Consider the following 22,307-nt stretch of genomic DNA (forward strand, 5'->3'; position numbering starts at 1 on the left):
CTGAGGTGTAGCCCCCCAGTCCCCAGGAGCTGCAAGGCCAGAGGAGGATCTTCCAAGCATGCAAGCAGTGAGTTAGTAGCCCTCACCCTACTGACAGCACTGGGCTGTTCCCAGCAGGTATTGCCAAGGAAAGCCCCTGACGTCAGTACAAGCCATCAGGCCTCTAAATGAACATTGGATCAAAAAATTTCACTATCAAAATAACTTCCTTTAAGTCTTGAACTAAAGACCACAAAGACTATTGTGTGCTCTCAACCCCACAGCCCTACACTACTCCCAGGAAGCCTTAAGGAAGAGCTTAAATGTTCCCATAACAAAAGCTACTTGTTTTTTTTAGATGAGTGAGTACAACTGAACACCTGAAGCCCAGCAACAGCACCAAAGGTGCCTCCTGCATGTGCACCAGGCAGGTACCTTCCCCTTTCAGCAGGTTAAAGGACAGTCAGAGGTATTTCCAGAAGAGCAGTACCAACTCCCGTTGATTAGAGAGCCCAGAGGAACAGTGTTCTTGAGAAAGAGGCAAGATGCTGGACCTCCTCGCAGCTGGGGAGATCATCTCACACAGCCTGACCCCACTGTGGCTGCAAAATGCAATTTCCCAGCATTGGTACAGAAAAGGAAACGGTAAAATTGTCTCCAAAAAACCCGTTTCTAAGCAGTGAGATAGCGCTGACTGCAAAGACTGACATTTGAAAAGCAAGTCCAAAGACTAACAGGGATTATCACCACCTACGCACAGCTGTCTGATAGGCAAATGCAAAATTAATGCTTTCTTCTGAGGAGATCAATACCATCTTGTGAACATTTACATGCAGAGCCCATTTGGGGAAAAAAAAAAAAGGAAAAAAAAAAAGCACACGACAGAAGCAGAAGCTGAACAACCGATTTCAGACTTCTAATGCTGCAGGACAAAATGCTGACTTCAAAAATCAGACCAAGTGAAGAGACCATGAGCCACAGAACCTTAGCTAAGTTCAGTTACCCTCTACACCACAGCCCCTCTCATACCTGGAATAACACATCCAAAAACTGCCTGCCAGCATCGTGAATCATCACAAAGAAAACAAACATTTATTCCAGGAACTTTCTCTCTTTCGTTTTATGAGCTGCAGTGTATCTACAACTCCAAGCAGACATACAGCACAGGGCAAACATGGGACCAGGAGAATCACCCCAACCAAATGTTCCCCCATGGACAATCTTAAACTAGCCAAGAAAATGTAATTTTCTGCTTTTACCTTCTGCTGCCTTCAGAGAGACACACAATGAATCATCTTCTGCAGATTTAAATCAAGAAGGCATTCACAAAGGGGATGTCCTGGTGCTATATTGCTCTTCTGGCTCATCTCAAAACCCAGCAGCAATGCCTCCTTTAAAGTTCTAATACAATACTGGAAATCTCAGCATCTAACAATCCTCCCACAAGCTTGGAGACAAGAGTCTCCAGTAAAGGATCTCCTCTGATCCAACCCTTCCGTGGGAGTGTGTGTTCATACAAAGCACCAACACAATACACACACACACACACACACACACACACACACATCTGCAGATCGATTCTCCAATTCCGACCTGTGGACACAACGATTTTCAATTCCAAACTTGTTGTAGGCATCTGTGGAGTTATGTCAGGAGTAAATGTGGCCCTGGAGAAAGTCTCACCTGAATACACAAGGACCAAGCTGCAGCAAGATAAGCTTGCCCAGATCAAGACTGCTTTGGCCACCCACGCGTTCCTGCTGCTCACGAGCTACTCCAGTAGCTTGACAATTATGATTTAATATGTTCACACTTTCCACTGGCCACTGGGTTTCTTCCCAGCAAGGACTGCAGGAGGGAAGAGACAGAAAGCCTTGCAAAGCCTCTTTTGGCACCTGATCCAATCCTATGAACACGTGCAGTAACCACACTCAGAGAACTGCCTCTTTTCTCCTGCTCAAAGCAGCTACTTGGCCAGAAGTACGACGTTACTGACTCCCTGGGGTACAATTATTTTCACTGGAGCTATGACAATATCCACGAGCTTTTCTCAGCCTGCCATGTAAATAAAGGACTTTTGTAATATCCTGTGCAGAAGCTGAGCATGGGGAAAAAACACCCTTACATGATGTAATGAGCACTGACCACACGCTTGCTCACATACCCATCCTAACACATCCCTCCGGTCACCAGCTCTGGCTACTGATCTGTATTTGCATGGACCTCAGACTGGTGTGCTCTTGGTTCCAGTCCTGGATTTAAGCAGGTAGAGGGAAAAGGCAGAGCTTACCTTCAAATAACATGAGATCTCAGAGAAACACTGTTAATTTGCACAATTATATCCACCAGCAGTATTATGATGGTTAGTATGTTCTCAAATGTCCCAGCTCTAGGAATCATGTGAATGAGAAACACTCGGTTTAATCTAATAAAAAGCTTATTTCCAGCCTTCATCTTAAAAATAGTATTAGAAGGGCCTTCATATGACCACCTAGTCCACCTCCCAGTCCCCAAGGCACACCAGTTAACCTCTGTTATTCCCAAGAGATGTTAGTCCAGCTGATCTTTAAACACCAACACCGTGTTCAACAGTTTGCTCAGACCTCTGTTTCCGCATGTCACCACACTAACCAAATACTCAGGGGCAAGAAAAAGCTTACAAGACAAATTTCCACATGCACTTGGAAGTATTAAAATAGTAGAAACCAAGGATTTTTATTTTTTTTAATAAAATATAGTTTTAAAGTCAGCTTTATGATTTCTGGGATGCCAAGTGGTGCTTTTAGAAGATGTGGGGTTGAAATCCCTCACTCAAATCCCCAGGTGCTCACCACACAAACAAAACCCAGCTTCTCATTCAGACCCGCAGGATCCCCTGTCTCCTGTTTATCCACCAGAAGTTCCCTCTAGCATCCAAGAACATTTCTGCACCTGCAGCATTTGTGGAGATCACCCACAAGATTCAGGGGTTATAACTCTCCTACTTCAAACCAGAGCCAAAGCTGCTGAGAGGCATCTTGGGATGGAGACCAAGGGTTTGTGAGACTTCTGGTGATGCTTCCCAAAAGAAAGCCTTCTTCTGAGACTCACTTAAGAACTTCTCCTGAGGTTCACATCTGAGACTGCCCTCTCCCCCAGACTTAGATCTGGAGGAGATGCTGACCCCAGGGAGCTGCTGACCATGCTCAGCCCAGCCCATATAGCTCTGCTCTCCCCTGCAACTCAGCGTGCCTCTTGCTAGCTGCCTCCTGGAAAGCTAAAGATTATTAACATGAATAATTATTCCCCCTTTTGTACCCCCAGCCTCCAACAACAGAGACATCAATTACAAGTTTAACCATTTTATTTTATTAAATGGTGGTAAAAGGCTTACATTACTGAGCTCTCTTGCAGCCTTTGATATCTAAAGGTGGCACTCCAAGGTATAAATGGACCATGCATATTCACGTCTTCCAAATTAACAGTGGATGACTTGCACATGTAGGACAAGATCACAGTTAACTACACAAACACAGCCTGGATTCACCAAGGCTCTTCAGTTCTTTGCTGTATTTACCTTTATGTGATTAAGTACCTAATTATACAGGCAGTGCTAATAACAGCCAGGGGATGAAATTCAGAGCTTTTCTAAGCAAGGGCAGTTCTTCTGCTCAGGTCATCTACCTAGACCAGGTCTGAGTTTGACTTTACACCTCATTTCCACAAAGAGAACGGGAGACAGATGGGCTGCAGGCTGTCAGAGGACACTCAGTACTAGTCTTTAGGCAGTGCCCATTTGGCTATAGAGACATGCAAGGCACAGTTTTCATGATGGTGATAACATTAGACGACTGGAAATGTCAGTCCTGGGGGTCCTTTTTATGCAGGGTAAAGCCTGATGCTTGGGAGGAAATCAAGCACCATCACCTTTCCTGGAATAAGGTGGTAACCTCGCTCCAAGAGTGAGAACATAACTGTCTCCACTTGCTCAGGAGCAAAGTTTGATGTCCAAGGAGCTAACAACCTCAACAGACCACGCATGGACAAGAGCCAGAGGAAGAGAGGGTTCATAGATATTCTGTAGTGTCTGAAATGGGTAGAGAAAAACCCAGAAAATACCACACAGCAGATCTTTTCCACTCAACTACCCCTGAGTTACCACATTACGATACCATTTTGAGTGCACAGTTGGTGTCGATACGGAGAAGTCATCTGCTCCCAGCAGAACGCCCACCCCCCCCAGCACCACCACACCAGGGTCCTGCCGTTTGGCACTGGCTGAGCCAAAACAGAGCAAACAAACCAACTATTCCTGGCATGGAAAGGCTTCCACTGAAAGCTGCAAGCACGAGATGTTGTTTTCAAGGCAATGCCATTTCATGTTTAACGGGCAAATCTACTCTGAAAAGGAGCATTGAAAACTGGCACTTTCATCCCTCCCAGACACGCTCCTCAGGTAGATTTAGTATTGTATTCACAGGTTTGGATGATAACAAGCAAAACTGGATTCTGCTGCTGCAGGAGATAATGTTTGATTCAATTTCTGTCTCCTCTTTTCCCCAAGACAAGGCATCACAATAATATTTTAAGCTAAAGACCAACTGAGCTTTTGTAATAAAACCACATTAAGAAAAAAAAAAATCACATTAAAAACCACACGCCATCTCACACCACTCTTCCCCCTTGAGTAAAAAAAAGTAGCAAGTCACAGCTAGCACTGAGCTTGATCTGTGTGTTCCCCCCCTGCTATGTGCTCATCCATACCTATGGGAGAAGATGAATATCCAACCCTCAAATAAACCCCCTCGTTTTGAGAGCCTCAGGACCAGCACTGATGAAAAAAAAACACAGTTACTAAGGTTTGACCATCCCATTCTCCCTCAAATTCACCCTCTTTGCCTTTCTGAAAAGTCTTTGGGCCTAAAACCCTCAATGCCAGTGATGTTTCAGACTCTTCCTAAAAAAACTAACAAAGGAAACTAAGTGCCACAGAAAGGGAAAGCATTTGCTCACGTAGCCCTAGGGACAGAGCAGGTAGAGCAGAGGAGGATCCTCACCTGCCAGGGCCTGGTTCAGCTTGCTGGGTTTGGACATCTTGATTGTCAGGTCTGGAGTGCTGGAGAGAGAAAAGAAAAAGGGACAAGTTCAACAGCACAGCTCAATCACTAGCAAAGCAGAGACAATTCACTTGATCCCTGGTGAGTTTCAGGGCCCCAGATACATCAACAGACTGTTTGTTGCACCAGCAGGTCCATGGCATGAGCACACAGCCAGGAACTGCTGGGATGCAGCAAAGTTCATCTTAAAACCTTCCAGGTGACTTGGTCTCCAGCCAGAGAAAGTGTGAACTTCCATGCTGGCTGAGAAGTTGCAGCTGTACAGACTGAAGGAAGCAAGCATTATCACCCCACGCTGCTTTCCAGATGGGGAAACTGAGGCATGGAAAGGCCAAGAAAAGCACTTGAGCACACAAAGCTGCAGCCCTGGGTTGAAGAGAATCAAGCCTTGACTCTGTGCATCCATGGGGTTACTGCAGGATGTGGGAACAAGGACGGAAAGGTTGATGGAGACTTAGAAGTGTTTGGCACCCACCTTCCTTTGGAAATCAAGAGGATTTGGACACCAAAAGGTTGATGAGCTGCTTGTTTTGGCAGCGTTTCCCAGCACTGGCAGCTGCACCGCAAGCCAGTTTGGGACACGTTAGGGTCATGTATTTAGCTGATGACAGGAGTTAGGAAGGAAAGGGTGAGCAGCAGTGCAAAAGCCAATGAGGGAGTCACTAGAGGAGAAAGCAAGCTGGATCCACGAGCAGAGCAGGATCATTTGAAATCCAACATGCTGGCACAAAGAAGCCACTCACAGACCTTGTCTCAGGCGGCACATGTGCCTGGGATAGGTGCAGGCTCATGCACATCAGCTGCATTCAGACAACCATCTCAAAGGACTCCCCAAAACACCCCAAATTACATCAAACCTGGCCAGCCTTAGGAATTCAGAGAGCAGACTAAAGTGGTCAAGTGCCTAGATGCCATCTATGGAGGGAACCTAATTCTCTCCAGCTGGGATGTAAGAGCTGCCACTGTACCCAAAATAGCACCACAGACAGCAGTCCCTCTCTTCAGCCTTGCTAAAATCTTTGTCCACATTTCCATGACAATGACCAGAGCTGAACAGATTTGGGGGTGACACATGGCTGTCTTCCACAGGGATGACTCCCCACCTCCCTCCTCTCCTACCTGCTGCAGTTTAAATAGGTTTCTGTACATCCATTGAGCTCCCTGAAGAAATCTCTGTCAGGACCCAGGGCTTGGTGCTCCACTAACAGCCTGGCCAAGCAAGACCAGCTCTTCCAGGCCCTTAAAAAGCTCTCCAGACCACAGAGGTTTCCCTTCTGTCTCTTTCAAAGACTGTGTTTTCCCCTCCACTGCCCCCAGTTTTGCAATGTCGCCAAATGACGCAACGTATTGTTCTCCCTACAGCCCAATTCAAACCGATCCAATACAGTGGAAATCCTCCCCTCAGTTTCAAAAGGTTTTGAATCAGATGCTGTTACTCCTCTTTATGACTTTTTTTTCTTTCTTGATTTAGCCTCTTCATCACAGCTCTTCTCCAGGTATTTCCTTCCTCCTTCTCTATGTCATCTCTCTGCTTCATTTCTGCTCTTACCTATGATCCACTTCAGATGATGGTCGGTAGCAGGGCTGCTCCCTCTCCAGCTGCAGACAAGGAGGGTGTTTGAGGACCAGATAATGAAAAAGAACTTGAGAGATCTGCTCCCAAAAATCAAAGAGGCACTGGACTTTCTCTCCTTCCCTCCTCAAACTGAGCAGCCAAGAAGACAACACGGTGCCTGGGCACCCCCTCCACCCTGCACGTGACTGATACCAAAGAGCTTGTGCTTCATTGTCCTAAGGTGAAGTGCAGCAGCCACCCTGGGTGGTTTCACTTCCCCATGGAAGGTAAAAATACCACAAAGCACACAGCTGAACCTTCCACTCTGCCAGGAAAGCAGATAGGCAGCGGGGGATCTCGGGATCCTGATACCTGAGAAATGTAATGTACATTTGAAGAAAGCAAACCCAGAGGGGTTTGGGAAGGGGAACACTGGGAACAGCGCTTCGAGAACACCGGCTGAGAAATTCCTCACTCTTCTTTTCTGCATTGCCAGGCTCAAGTCCAAGTCACCCAGGAATTAGAGCTTCTGTGACGTGAGAAGAGCCCTGGAGGTTTGCAGAAGGAAGTGGATAAGCAATTGATGCATTTTGCAAGCAATCAGGTTTAGGAAGCTGTGAGTGCACTGCAGATAAATTACAACCCATTGGCCAGGAAATAGTGACTGGTCAGCTGCACTCCTGGTGTAAAGGCAAAGTGTGTCAGACTTGACTGCTGGGAGGCTTTAAGCCAACCGAAGTGATGATGGAGAAAACTCATATTTCTTATTTCACATGGGCTAAACACACGCACATTCAGTTAGCAGCATCTCAGCTAACATCGTAGGACGTGCTGAGCCACCTGCTCGACACCCTGTGAGTGTACGGGCAGGACAGCCATGAGCTGGCATTTCACTGACATCTGCAGAAAGCCCAGACCTAAAGCTGATGAAATCAGGGGAAATCCACACTGCTTTTGAGGTACCTTTGTCACAACACTGCCTGGGTAGATTTGCAGCCACAGTGATTGGGAAGAAGTGTTGCCACACCAAAAAAAGTGCAGAAACGCTACTCAGAGCCTACCCTGGGTCTGAAGTGGGGTTTTTTGGAGGAGGAACGTGAAGAGGTAACAAGGGAGGATGTTGCTATTGTAGTAGAACATAGGTTGTGCCTCAGCTCTTGAGAGCAGGCTCACCAGCAGCACCAACAGATGGATTTAGTCCATCAGCTCAGGCTCCAGCTACTCCAGTATCACCATACCTCCTGGGAGAGGGCTGAAGCCAGGATGGGGTGAAGTCCTGGAATGCTGTCCTGCCATTTGCTGCAGCTCCTGCTGCTCTATACACCCGAAGTGACTGAGTGCAACAGGGGTCACCAGATTGTGAAGAAACAGACACAAAAGAAACATTGTCCTCCAAGATTCAGCAAGAAGATCCTGGTAGGATTTCCCATCGCTGGTTCCCAAAAGCAGAGCGTGGCAATCAGCTGTAGGAGGCAGATGGGGCACTCTGATATTTCAGCATGACAAAACCACTCACTTCTCTGGAATTTCAAGATACTGCAACTCTGGTAAGACAGCAAAGCATGAGACCAGGGAGGAAGTGTGGCATCCACAGCTGCTGCCATTTCAAACACTGGCTGGCCAGGTTTGAGCTGAACATCACCCAAGCCACACGTGCATAATACCCGAATGGAGCAGAAACAGGGAATTCTGTAGCAACTCCCCCTCCCCACCTGATACAGCCCTTTCTTCCTTCCCCTCTCCCTGCACAGCAGCCAGCAGGCCACATATCCCTGTATCACGGTGTCCTTGTAGCCCTCTGGATAATGGCCAACGCTTCTCCTCCCAGATCAGGGCTGCACCCAGCCCTGCCTCACATTAACACCAAGTGCTACCACACCACCCAAATGTCTAACCCCCTTCCTGGGGCTAACCCAGTGTACAATGACACTAATGACCATACAGCTGTTTCTCCCTGACCTTTCTTCTCAGGACGATGCCAAAACCCAAACCAAATCCCTCTAAAGGGATTTTGGTGGTGAGGACCTCTTTCATGTCCTGCACACAGCCACGTGGATCCACAGCGCCAAGCAGAGGAGATTCCCCTACTACTGCTGGAGAAGAGCACCCGGTGACAGAACCACGCTGGCTAACAAAGGGCTGTGGGACCAGAACCCCTCCTCACCACCTGAGGAGCTTCTGGGTGTGCCTACAGACAAAGCTGCTGAAAGATGCAAAGGAGGAGAAGGGGAAAGGCCCTGCCCAGGTTCTGGTCCCTCCATTACACCTCCTGATCCTACAAAACATGGGTCATTCGCCATGGGAAACTGGGGGCACAGCAACAGACCCTTCCTGGGAAGACCACGATACTATAAGCATCCTTCCCCAGGAAGGATGGGAATCCACAGAAGGATTTTCAAACAAAATCCTCCTCCCCACTAAGCTGCCTGACTTATTTACAGGCACAATCCAGACAAGCACCCAAAGCTGCCCAAGCTCAGCCGGGCCAGTGGAGCTACAGCGGGGATTTGCCTGGCTGGAACACTAATTAATAAATCCCTGAGAAAATTGCTTCCTGCAGCTTTACTTGCTCATATTACAAGCAGGACACTCCTGACTGTGTTTTGGGAGTGCCCTTCTCTGTAACTACCCAGCACAGTAACGGGGCAGCTCTCTCCCCAGGGATGGATGATTACTCATGCAGGGTGGGAAGGATGATGCCAGGAGGTAGCTGAGATCCTGATCCCTGCCTCACAGATTCGGTTATTAGTGTGGATATAAGGACACAACCCTTGCCATGGCATGCTCTGGCTGCAGATTTCAGTGCTGTCTGTGAGGGGGGAGGCTGGATTCACTGTGTTTATGTCCTAGTTTTGCTAGAATAGAGTAATACACAGGAGGAAACTAATGCAACGAGAAGCAAACTAACTTGCCCACGTATATTTAATACATTAGCAGCAGAGCCAAGGATATTAGCATCTATTTAAGCTCTGGCACTCCCCTCTGGGTTTTGCTGAGACTTTGACCCTCTTGAGAGCATGAGGAAGTTAAACCTGTGTTCTGAAGCACCTGAGCTGCACCCTCTCTCACACCAGCATCCACCCACCAGCCCTGCAGCAAGCAGGAAATAAATTTAATCACCGCCAATGCCACAAAAGCCCAGGCACGCCTGCACTAACAGCCTGTACTGGGGGCTATTCCTGCCTGCATCTTAGAAAGAGCTCTCACAGCCACACAGGGAGGTAGGCAGCTTTCCAGGATGAACTACACCTCTGCCTCAGTCCTGCAGAAGAGATTTTTGCTTCTGTACTGCCATTTTTAGCTGTGTTTCCTAAAGAAACTGGGTGTACGCAACTGCTCTGTCTTTCAGTCTCTCCTTAATAGCTGTTGAGCCCTCCTGCCAGTTGTAGCTCAGCTCTGAGAGGCAGGAGCTGGGTTATTGCTGTTAGTTTTGTGAATATAAGCAGTTTTGTAAAAGCAATTAATCTGCCAAAGCTGCTTTAGAGCCAAAGGCTGTGGGGTGAACACAACACAACCTTTATTAGACACCAGAGGATCCACCATGGCCCGCTGCTCCCTTCCCTCCAGCCTCTGAGCACAGGAATTACACAGCACAGCCAAGAGGAATGAGCAATGCTGCACACAGGCAGAAACCCTTAGTGGGCTAATTAGTGCAGGATAACGAGCACTTCACCTTCCCTGCCACGAAGGCCACACTATTTGGTGATGCAGGAGAAGACAGGGCAGCAAATGCAAGGGGAAGGGAACCAACCACCATGCCAAGCCCAGCCGAGGGGGAAACAGGGAACCTGAGGGATAAACTCACCCAGGAATGTTCTGGGCTTAGGAATTAAATGAAACACATTGTTAGAATCTGCTACTCAGGTTTCCCCTAATTCACAGAAATTAGAGTATTTTCTGCTGGAACATGGGTTTCACGAGCCTGAGACTGGAAGCCCAGCCAGGAACAATTACACCCACCCAGCAGCATTTCCAACTCCAACCCAGCAGCAGGATGGCAGGGGAAAAGCCATCTCAAGCTGTCAGCTGGTGCTGAAAACGTCCCTGTCACATCTGGAACCCAGAGGATTACCCCCCTGCGTGCATTTGTCTGCCTGTCAGGGAGGAAGGAGAGTGCCCCTGGCAAAACTAATCCCAAAGGGCTGAAGATCCAGACATCATCCATGAAGAGTCACCAATGCACATCTTTGCTGTGCCCTTCTCTGGGGTCTGTTTGGGTGAACCCCCAGCTGCTGCCTCCCTCCAGGCTCAGCACACGGCCACAGGCTGGATCTGTGATCCAGGCATGCTCCTGCGGTGGCGTATGGAAAACAGGGGCTTCCACAGATATGTCTAGTGAAAAACACCAGTGTTAATGAACAGAAAGGGAGTTGTAGAGATAAAAACAGCTCCTAACGTCCTGCCTGTGACACCACCTCCCCAGCGAGACCTGGGGCATCCTGCCACCTTCCTCATGTGGCATGTTCTGCTGTCCCCAGCACGGATTTAACCGTATGATCCCTGTGTATCCCCCTGAAAGGCTTGGCTTGGCTGGGGATTATTGCCAAGGTACCAGCCACCTCACCCCTTGCACACCAGGAACAGCCGAGCTGCAAAACAGGTTGTAACAGCCAGACCTCGACCAGACACGGCACTGCCAACACCGTCACCAGTACCACAGCACCAGTACCACAGCAATCCCAGCGCACCGGGAGGGCTCTGTCCTCTCCTGCTGTCCCCAGGCTGGCCATCATGGAGGGGACCAGATGCTCCTGCCATAAAAGTCATCTTCAGCAGTGCTAGAGACAGGACCAGGCTGGAACAGCTGAGCAGGGAGCATATGCCAGCCCCGGAGGGTTGTTGCATTAACCCAGCACAAGCTCTGCCAGCACTCGCCTGTCACAGGGTTTAACTGGCCGCTGAGAGCTGCCCGCTGCCCCAGCAGCTCCTGGGACCCAGCCCAAGAGGCTGCCATGAGAATGTCCTCCACAGCACACTGGTTGGGCACCTCCAGGTCTCCTCCAGGCTGTCCCTCTCTTCCCAGTCAGCACTGCCGAGGCTGTGGGCTCAGTTCATGGTAAGGAGCCCATGACACCCTGCTCTGAACACCCCTCTCCCATCCTGCCTCCTTTCAGGACAGCCTGTCCTCCCATCATACCACCAGCACACAACAAACCCAGAGCCTGGTGGGCTCCAGACAGGCTTGTGGGGCAACTGCTGCAGTATTTGGCTCTTTGTTTTTAATCTTCCCACCCTGAGGGTCACTTGGCAAATCACACTGAGGCTCTAGGGAAGGACGGGGGCTCCAGGCAGCTCCACACACTGACTAGCAGCTCCTGTGACAGGGGGAATTTGGCAGCTTCTTCAGGAGACAGCAAGAGCCTCACTGGGGGCTCCTGCAGGCAGTACTAAGGTCTGATTTTCAGCCCTATTTGAAGGTGACTGGAACAGAGAAGTATTGCAGATGCTTAAGACACCACAAAAAAATCACCAGGTGCAAAGAAAGCACCAGAAAAAGGCCGTGAGAAAGAAGAACAGGATGGAGGAAGTCATTTCACTCAAATGACCTCGAAGAGGGGAAAGTCCTGATACGACACGAAGGAAAATATCTCAAGATTCACCATCTTGTTTAAAATACAAACAAGATTCAAAATAAACCTCAAACCTCTGTGCCTCGTGTAATTAGCAGAATGTGCTTTCACCACCCTTCTAAATCTCTTATCTCTGTATTTACTCGGGGTGGCTTGGACAGGTAAATCAGCCCTGGCAAATTTCTCTTTAGTTTCTCAGGTGCTCACACCTGGATTATTTACGGTGAAATGTATATATTGCTCTGTACACTTCCAGCTGTTTACAAACAGAGAGAGCAGTCAGACAGCCCTTGCTTGGTCAATGCTGGCAGATACTGGGTGTAAGTATTATCACAGACACGCCACAGAGACCTCTGCGAGCAAAGATCTGTGCACAGAAAGAGTTAAGACCCTGAAAGCCGATTAATCATAAAATCATAGAATTGTTTGGTTGGAAAAAACCTTTGAGATCGAGTCCAACCATTACCTGTCCACTACTAAACCACCAAGCACCTTGTCTACCTGTTGATTAGTGATGACCTGGCTTGGTTTGGGTGTCCAGGCTTCACAGAGTCCATCCTAAAGGAATGTGGAAGGAAGTGGCTCACTTTGCAAGGGTGACACTGATCTCTTCCAGCCCCAGAACTCTTGCTGAAGCCCAGTGCCACAGCCCTGCTCCAGTCTGTGGGGGATAACTGACCACGGCTTGGCCCAGCAGCTGTGCAGAGGAACCTCTTCCACAATTATCCAGTGGCATCTCTGCTCTGCATCAGCATTTAGCCTGACAAATAGCCTGGGCACCACTTAAATTGCTACTGTCACCCCACTGATTTCAGATAGAGAGGGATCAGTACAGTTCAAGGTATCAAAGCAATGGGAAAGTAAATGACTGATCTGGTTTTCTAAACATCTTTACAATGGATTTAAAAAAAATTCTTCATCAAATCCATGTCTTAGGATTGGGTTTTTTTCACCTTAAAAGTGTCCAACATGGACTTCCTGATGTTGACAAAAATCTCACGAGGTCTCAGCCACAGGCAGTGAGTCCTCTGGTCCCTCCTTGAAGGGGAAGAGCTCTGAACACAGCAGTTTTCCACTCTATGCTTACTGCATATTTCAGATTTAAAAAAGGTGTTCACAAGTCCCCTTCTCATTCACTCAGTCCCCTTCAAAGTTGTTTTGTTTTTAAGCGTAACCAGAAATGCCACCAATCACATTTAATTTCCTTAAATCTGCAGTATCTCAACCTGACTGCTTTCTCCAGTGGTTCAGGGAGACTGGTAGACAGGGACTAGATTTTAAGTGGGAGAAAAGAAGGGAAAAGCAGAGGAGAGGGCTTCTTATCCACTGTACTGGACACAAAGGTACAAATATCTCTCTCAGTCTAGGGAGAAGACCCTTGTCAAGTCCTCTGGGACAGAGAGGCTCCTAAAAACAAAGACCTGAGCACAACAGGTCTCTCAGACACATGCTCAGAATTTAAAGGTGAATTAGGGTCTGTACCTGACTTTGTTAGATGCAGACAGTCCTGTGCTGGGGCCCCCAGCTTGAGGCAAAGCCCAGGTGCTCTGTGCATTGAGTCTTGCTGTTGACCTTGCTCCAGACAAAGGTGGTTTGTTATAGGGCATGAAGCTGACGCTGGAAGAACTTATTGATGATGTTCTACCAGAAACCTGATGAGTAATGGAAGAGCTGGGAAAGTTTATCATGGAGTGCCGGTAACGTGTGGTGATGGGACCAGTCCCACTGTTTAGCCAGCACTGTTGGCAGGAACAAGCCACCCCGGTGTGAAGGGGCGCTGGGGAGGTCGTCACCGGGTACGGGGCGTCCAAGCGCCTCTGAACGCTGCGGCGGAACCCTGTGGTCTTGTTGGTCTGGATTTGAGACACAAAGTCAACTTCGTAGTTGTAGCCCAAGGGTCCGAGATCTACTCGCTGGTGGTTTGTGGCACGGGCTTGCTCCAGGAACACGCAGACGTTCATCTCGTAGGGGGACCACCCGCCTTCGTCGTTCTGCCACTCCCAGACGATGCCCTGCCCGGCAGCGGAGTCCCCAGGGAAGAGGTGCCTGCGGACAGCCCGCATCGTCCCTGCACGGGGAGAAGGGAAAAAATAAATACAATCACTTTGTGAGCAGAGAATTAAGGTGGATATTGGTCTCGGGAACTCATTTCTGCACAGAGCTGCAGTGTCTACATCAGGGTGGCCTTCCTCACCTCTGCCTCAACAGGGGCACTGACAGACTTTCTCTTCCCAACAGGGCTGGGTTTGCTCATGAAGCTTCGAGAAACACAATACCCCTGAGATCCCTGTCACTCTGCCAAATCAGATTATGGGCTGGCAACAGGTTCAAAAACTGCTGGGAGGAAGGGTGGGAAAAGAGGGAAGGAGAGAGGATACAGAGACAGACACACCCGAGCACAAAGGCACAGCGATCACATATGCCTTCCTGACGTTCAAAAAAAAAAGTAAAGAAGAAAAAAATCAGGCTGAGGCACTCTGGTTAAAAAAAAAATAACAACCCCCACAGCCTTGACAACAGAGTAACTATAGAGACATGATACAAGCGGGAAGTGCTTCGCAGGAGCATGTAAGGGGCTAAACACCCACTTCACTACACAAGGACCTGGGCAATTTTGCTCTTGAGGGAGTGAGTGAAATCCAATAAGGACTTTGGAGAGGATGGACAAGGCCAGCTTCTTCATGCTCCTGACTGCTGGGAGATAGAGCGAGACTAGAGAGGAGAAGACAACGAAGTAATTTGGAAAGTGGAGAGAGCAGCTGTTCAGACAAAGAAAGAGAAATGAAAGCAGACACGCTGCTCTGGCAAGGCTCCTCGACAGCAACAGCAGGAGCTCGAAATCCCCTAGAAGCCTGGCTTTCCAGGGTGACTTCGCTCCTGGTTACTTTATTCCTTTCTTTACAAAAGAAAAAGCCTAATGAGAAGGAGGTAAAGCCACCCAACAGGACAGAAGCTCTGCAACCTCTGCAAAAATGAGTTCCTGCAGCTGGGTCAAAACTGGGAAAATCCTCAGCAGCACTCTGCACTGGGAAAGAGGAGAGAGAAACGCCGCAGGGCAAGCAAGTCTGGGGATGCAGGCAGGTGGGGGAGTCCTGACAACACTGGAGGAGTTCAGAGAAGAACAGCACCAAGAGGAAAAAATTAAAGTAATCTCTCCTAGGAGGTCATTAAAGTTATGACCCTAAGCTCCAGGACCACAGGAAAAAACAGTACCTGCACCTAAAGCCTGCAGAGAACTGCCCCAGGATGTTGCTGGTGGCTCCAGGGGAGTCAGTCAATCTGAGGAAGCTTTACAGCCAACAAGCACACCCAGGGAAGAGAGAGGACAGCCCACGTGGGACTCCACAATGACAAAATCTGATGTCTATCTGTGTTCAGGCTCTGGCTGGCTGAATGCTGGCTCGACCACCTCTGCCTCACACTGCTGTTATTTCTACTCCATGCTCTTGGGGTACTGCAGAAACTGCTAGGACTTGACTCAAACCATAAGGGTGTTAATCGCCTCCTCGCTGCTAAAAATTCTGTTTAACAACATGAAAGTAACATCTCTGCTCCTATCACACTCCCAGGCTTCTTTGTAAATCGTGCTGGTGGTTTCTGCCCAGTGCTTTGATGGTCAGACCATTAACAAGACCCTGTGCTGGGTTATGTCCCATATGTCATTGCAGAAACTAAATCAGGAAGGACAGATGTGAGCTCCAGAGCTGACATAAAGGCTGAGGCTCTCTCAAAGGCAGGGTGTGCCACACTAAGGAATGGCAGGACTTGTATTTCTGCTGGGCAGCTGAAGGCACTGGGCACTGGAATGGCTTGTCTCAGCCCACACAGGGAAATCAGCAGCGAGGAAAGGTCCAGCACTGACTCCCAAGCTCTGCTTTGGTGGCCAGAGCCACACTAAGCATCCTGATTATTGCAGAGCAGGACTCTGTGGTGACACCATCCAACAGACAACATCCCATCAGCACACCTAAAAAGCTAGTAGCAGGCAGCAAAACCCCATAAGGACTGGGGTTGAACCCAAATAGCTCAATCACAAAGCCCAGGGGTTCCTGTGTGACAAGACCTTCCTCTGGCACAAGTCAGAGCAGAAGGTGACAACAGAACCAAGGTGACCTTCCCCAGCCAGGAATCAACATCTTGTGTGAGAAAACAGATGAAACAGTCAAGAGCAAACTCTAGTGATGACTGCTCCTATCCAGCAAACAAGTCCTGCCAAATTTTAGAAACACAACCCATGGTCTCAACAGGTAGGCAACATCAAGCACGATCCCCTGAGCAGAAGGAGGACTGGGGATGAGACTGGGCTGGAAGGGAGATGGTGAGAAATGAACTCCATTTAGAGATGAGTGCAGGGAACCCGCCCCCAGGAGAAAGGGGACTACCAAGGTAAAGCAAGGTGTCAGAAAGCCCAGCAGGACACATCTCAGAGGAGATGAGCAAGGTTGCCCCTGCTCCACTGGCAGGTCAGAAGCTAAAAGCAGCACAGAGAGGACTTGAGGAGTTTACAAGCAATCTGTATTTTTAACATCCCAAAACAGCAGCAGGGAAAAGAGCTTTTAGGAGCCAATAACAAGACCAAAGCCATGCACTTGGAAAATTTCCCTCTTTCCCCAGGCTGGCAGGGAAACTGGCATTTCTCTCCAGGGTGGGCAAACAGCTGTGGCAAGAGGACAACTCCTGCTGCTCCCTTGCACTCAGTCCCAGCTAATCTGCCTCGACCAGCAGCTGAAGCCCACGGCTAATCCTGCCCACAAGATTCCCCAGCACAGCTGTCATTCCCTGTTGGTGGGGATGCTGGTCCTGCTAACACTGGCTTCCTGTTATTCTCCCTGGCTTCCTTTGAAGAGCCTATTTGTCTGTCTAATAGCTAATGAGCAGAATACAACAGCCTATTTTTTGCTCTGTTTAAAGATTTTTCACGGGGATGTTTCCTGCAGAGATTCTTTTCTCCAGCACATGACAAAGGTCAGCTGGCTGCTCACTCAGCAAGGTTCACGTTTAAGGCAGAATCCTGCAGAGAGAAAAAGCTTTGCTTAAAACTGGGCCATTAAAAGGGGATATGAGAGTGTTTCCAATAGTCACATCGCAGAGCACACTGTGGAGCGAGGCTCACAGACCTGGCCACTCTGATCAACATCACTCTGAATCGGTGGGGAAGATTCAGGAGAGCTGCAGGAGAGCCAGGAAGTGGAATCAAACTTTTTGTTATTAACAACTCAGTCATAGAGGTCATCCAAAGAAAGATGAGATCACATCAGCCAACATCTTTCCAAAACTGTATTGGGCTGTCCCCCAGAGATGACCAACTCCAAACCACCCTGCGATGGACAATGTTCACTAGGTGTTTTGACATCTTTCACAAGGGTCTAAATACCAGACCTTTGTGGAGAAGGATGTCCCATTCACACGAGGACATATCTTTCAGTATCCCACGGGCACTCTGCTCACCCTCACCAAACTGGGCTATTTCTTGACAAGGGACAGCCCAGGACTGCTGCTGATGTGTTGGAGCACTGGCTGAAAGGACAAAAGGCTGGAAGGTTCCTTCACAAGTTTGGCACAGAGAAAACAAGAAAGAAGCAGCCACTGGTGTCAGTTCTGGTGGTCCATGCTTGAAGCCACAGCCACAGCAGGGCTTCCAGGTGCTCAAACAGGCCATGCTGAGCAGACCTGCCAAGGCATCCAGCTAAGCAAGCTCCTCACCCAGGACACCGCTAGAAAAACTAATCCTAAAGTCATCAAGTCAGAATTAAAACACAGATGCAGCTGTGATGACCACTCATGTCTGCACCAACCACTTCCCTTTCCTGTAGGAACTGCCTGATTGTGCAGTTGATTCAAGACATTGCTCATTTATTGCTTCAACTGGCAAGAAACCAGAGCACTGTCCATCTCTAAAGCTTGGGGTGACGCTTGACCGTCTCCTGGAGTGATGGGAAAAATGTTGGCAAAGAGGAACCTGATGTAAAGAGAATTTTCCCACACAGCCATTCATTTGAGGTGTGTAATTTGGGATCTCCCTGGATTTTCCAGTGATGAAGAGCATGCATTCCACCCCTGCCCCCTTTCGAAGCTACAGCTGCTCAGTACATCTGGAACAAAAGAGGGTAGGAGTCATCTCAACAAATTCTGAGCTGCTAGCCTCCGTGACCCCAAGAAAGATGAGATGAGAATGAAAATTAGGTCTCAGATCATCCTGCCCCTCCTCCTTGGGAGGAAGCAGGGCAGTCTGGTACAGCACCAGTGTGGGGAATGTTCTGCTGCAGCATTAGTACGTTCTGTGGGGGCTGCAGGCTTTCGCAAAGCAGCTTGAGCGGGGCAGCGTGCCAAGGTAAAGCAGCTGGCACTGCAGTCACAGAGGGAAAAAGGGATTCAAATGGGAGGGTCTGAATCGTCAAAAGGCCTTTTGATGCAAGTGGTCTTGAATGGATGTGGGTGGGGGCAGGAAAAAAATTTGCTCACAAGCTTTGGCTTACAAGCTCTGAGGTCCAGAGGTTCCACGATGAAGCTCCTTCAGAGATCACCACCGCCTGCCTGTGCCCACCCCCACAGATTCACACCAGCCAACACTGATTTTCTCAGGTGCTAATATGCTCAGCAGCAGCATCAGGAGAGAAGCAGACACGCCACCCACCTAAGAACTGCCCAGCAGTGACAGCAGAGCTTTGTAGGGCTCTTCTCCAGGGCAGAACAAGGTCCTGCTTATCACCGAGCACACAAGCAGCCTCATTAAAACCCCAACACGAGCAGGGAAACTCCCTTACCTGTATCCTGCCGGAACTGCATCAAGCTGGGGATGTCGATAACGTAGGGAGCCAAGACAGGATCCGCCTGTCCCAAAGGGATGCTGCTGACAAGCCCTGATCCTGAACGCCGGCCCTTCTGCTGAGAGGCCTGAAAAACCTGTTCAATGTAGCTACAGACATTCCCTCGGTACGGCCTCCAGTTGCCAAATTCATCCTGCCATTCCCACACTGCCACTGTCGTGGAGTTGCTGCTGTGCCCTGGGGCAGAACCAGGGAGTCCGGATGGTCCGGCTGAACTGCTCCCTGCTCCCTGAGCTGCTGCCATGTTCCTCCCTGAGGTCTGGGCACGCCGCGATTGGAAGTGGCAGCTGGGCTTGCACGATTTTCTTCTGAGGGACCTGCAGTGAGAAATAAAGAAAGCACATGGAACTGAGAACCATGCCCCAAATCCATCCCACCCTACCCTGTGACAGTGTGCCAAGGGCTACTGTGCAACTTGCTCCAGCAGTGGAGGGGCTTGCTGAGCACACACCGACTGAAATACGGCTGGTGTGCAAGTATGACTGTAGCTCAATCACCTTACTCCATAAATAGTGGACAGCCCAGGGCCCATTGAGCTCTCCTGCACACCAGGATCTCCCCTCGAGTAGGGATGCTTCTCAAGGTTACTCCTCTGGGTTGAGAGATTCCTTGCTGCAACAGACCCTCAGGAAGTGACTAACAGCATGCTAAACTGCAAAATCTTAGCTGAGTGACAGAAAGGATTGGTTGTGTGCATATATAATCCTTTAGACATAAACAGTTGACCAAGGTCGGGACTAGGATTGGATCTAGCCACACCTAGACTCCTCTCTGAGAAGATAAGTTTAGGGAGCAAGGGGGTCCTTCCCAAACCTCATGACTCAACAGGAAGGTCTCCCTGACAGTTTTATCTGACCCCGTCCTATATGCAGTAAATAATCAAGTGAACCTTGCCATCAAATCTTGTTAAACAAATGTCACATTAACCTTTGAACGTTGTTAATTCACTGTTATATATCAATAAATATATTGTTACGTATCTCTCACGAGTGAAGCACATAACTCACTCTGACTCTCTACCCACAACAAGCCATTTCAGAGAGGGAAACAAGCTCAGCCTCTCACAGAAGATGCTCACGATGCATTTAGGAGACTGCAGAGAAGTGCATCGGCCTGAAAACCCTCTGGTCGAGGGCAAATGAGGTACCACCACCCACTCCCTGCCAACACTAGCAACTTTCCTTGCTAATTTAGAGCAAAAACTCTTTGGAGAGACTCAGCTTCTTACAGTTTGTGGCCCCAGACACAACCACTCACTGCAGACCTGTACAAAACCAGCCCAGAGCTGCTGTGGATCTGCATTGGGCAGATCCATAAGCCCTGACCCAGAGACTCAAGCAATTAAGAGATGACTTGGGGAAGAGCAGAGAATGGGGTAGGAGCCTTCAGATAAAGGCACAAGGGCAGCGAATAAATCCTAAGGACTCACAGAGAAGGGACAGGAAGCAGAGACAAAAGATCACCATCACTTTTAGCCCCTGAGGAACACAAAAAAGCAGAGCCAAAGCCAAAGCCATCATACGGTCACCAAGCTGCCTAAGAGACACCAGAGGTCTGATATTTGGCATTCCTTGTCTGCTGTGTCATTGCAAGGAATGCTGTCCAGACTATCTGGACACAGGTGTCTTCATGCCGAGATGCCAGACAGACCACTTGGAGATCCCCATGTCAGTGCTCATGAGCAGGTGGGTCTGACTGTGAATGAACAAAATTCATTGTGTTTTAAAATAATCTTCTCCCTCCTAAGGTCTCACGTCATCGATTGCTCCTTTAACTCCCAGCCATCAGCAAGGAGCTATGAGCTTCCTTCCCATCAAATGGAAAAGTTCAGGTCTCTCAAGAGGCAGAGAAGCAGTGGGTGGCTTCCACTGGAAGATGCCATCTGCACGGAGAATGACATCCCTGTTGGTTGGGGGAAGATCCCACGCTCGGTGGAGCGTCCCATCCATCATGCTCGTGTGGCTTGCTAGCTTAAAAAAAGCAATAGAAAAAGAGTGAGCAAAGAACAGACACACCCACATGTCTGCATTTATCAGAAGAAAGCAACACTTTCTCCAGGAATTCATTGTAAATTAGTTTATGAGCCGCTCTGAGATTTTTACAGAACACCCCCAGCTCAACTGGTCTTGGTGACAAATCCCTCCAGATCACCAAGAAAAAGACCCCGGTCTCTGCAGCGGATTTTTTCACTGTAATTCATTCTCCCCTAACTCATCAAGGGCAGTTATTTTACTGCTCCAACCAGCAAATTAAAACCTGATGTATCAAACCCAACACCTGCCCCTGCCAGTTCTTTTTATAGCAGGTTTCACACCAACACATCTCCTCCTCATGGACCACCAGCACGTCCACCTCTGAGCCAAAGCAAGGCTGCAGGGTTTTCTGTCCTACCTGCAAAGCCACACACCTGCATCAGGTGCTCTGAACTCCAGAGAGAGAACCAACACCTTTATCCCCCCTCAAAGTTGTTGTTACCAAACATTCATCTGCACATCCTACAGCCACAAGCAGAGCAGGAGAGCTGAGGGAGGCTGTTTGGAGGGGGTTGTTGATTCTCCTTCCTTCCTTTTCGAATCCTCCTTCCTTTTCGAAATACCACAGCAGGAAACGGAAAAAAGAGGGTATCCCAGCAGAAGAACACTGAACACCACCTCCTTCCCATACCACCTTGCACTCGCTGTGACACTGGCCGAGGACAGACAGGTGACCAAAGCCCATTGCTCACCCCCTCGGATGGTTGTTGAACCCTGGACCACACACAAGCAGAGGAACCGGCTGCACGTGAGCGCCGCGTGCTCCAACATTCGCTTCCCTGTTCAAATGGAAAAAGATTTCCTGGGCTGGGACTGTTGGTCCAAAGGAGGAGCAAGGGGCGTATTTCAGCCTCCTGCCAGTTCTCACTGCTGAACGCTGCTCAGAGCCAGCAGCTGTTTGCAGGGACTGGGAAGTGAGGAATGTGGGAGAGCTTCACTAAGCCACAATTACACAAGTCCCAGAATTAAGGCAAAACAAGAGAAAGAAAAGGCCTGAAGTTGCAGTTCCTTTCCCTTCTCTGTGAATTCAGCAACACACAAATATTAAAAGCTGTGAAATTCAATACCAGAGCTGCTGGTGGAGTTTTCAGCCTTCCCCCTCGGGCTGCTGCATGTGTTAGAGCGAGGGAGCAGGGCAGGCAGCTGGCAGAGCCATATGGAGCTGGCTGGGCTGTGCTTGGGATGGGTGACACATCCCACCTCACCAGCACCGCAGCTTTGGATGCTGGCAGCAGAGGGTCAGCCGC

General features: G+C 49.0%; 1 protein-coding gene across 2 annotated transcripts in view; it reads right to left on the reverse strand.

Annotated features, from left to right (window-relative positions):
• DTX2 (deltex E3 ubiquitin ligase 2) overlaps positions 1 to 19,335 on the reverse strand; it is a 33,898-nt gene extending 14,563 nt beyond the window's left edge. For both annotated transcript variants that reach the window (XM_010171265.2, XM_029085748.1), the window contains exons 1-3: positions 18,965 to 19,335; positions 13,683 to 14,268; positions 5,016 to 5,074 (exon numbers count right to left, since the gene is read on the reverse strand). In XM_010171265.2, the coding sequence (XP_010169567.1) occupies positions 5,016 to 5,074; positions 13,683 to 14,268; positions 18,965 to 19,271 (952 nt within the window). In that variant the 5' untranslated portion in view covers positions 19,272 to 19,335. The remainder of the gene's footprint in view (positions 1 to 5,015; positions 5,075 to 13,682; positions 14,269 to 18,964) is intronic.
• Positions 19,336 to 22,307: the final 2,972 nt, after the last annotated feature.

This window comes from Antrostomus carolinensis, unplaced genomic scaffold (assembly GCF_000700745.2).
Source record: "Antrostomus carolinensis isolate BGI_N321 unplaced genomic scaffold, ASM70074v2 scaffold11010, whole genome shotgun sequence".
NCBI classification, from domain to species: domain Eukaryota; kingdom Metazoa; phylum Chordata; class Aves; order Caprimulgiformes; family Caprimulgidae; genus Antrostomus; species Antrostomus carolinensis.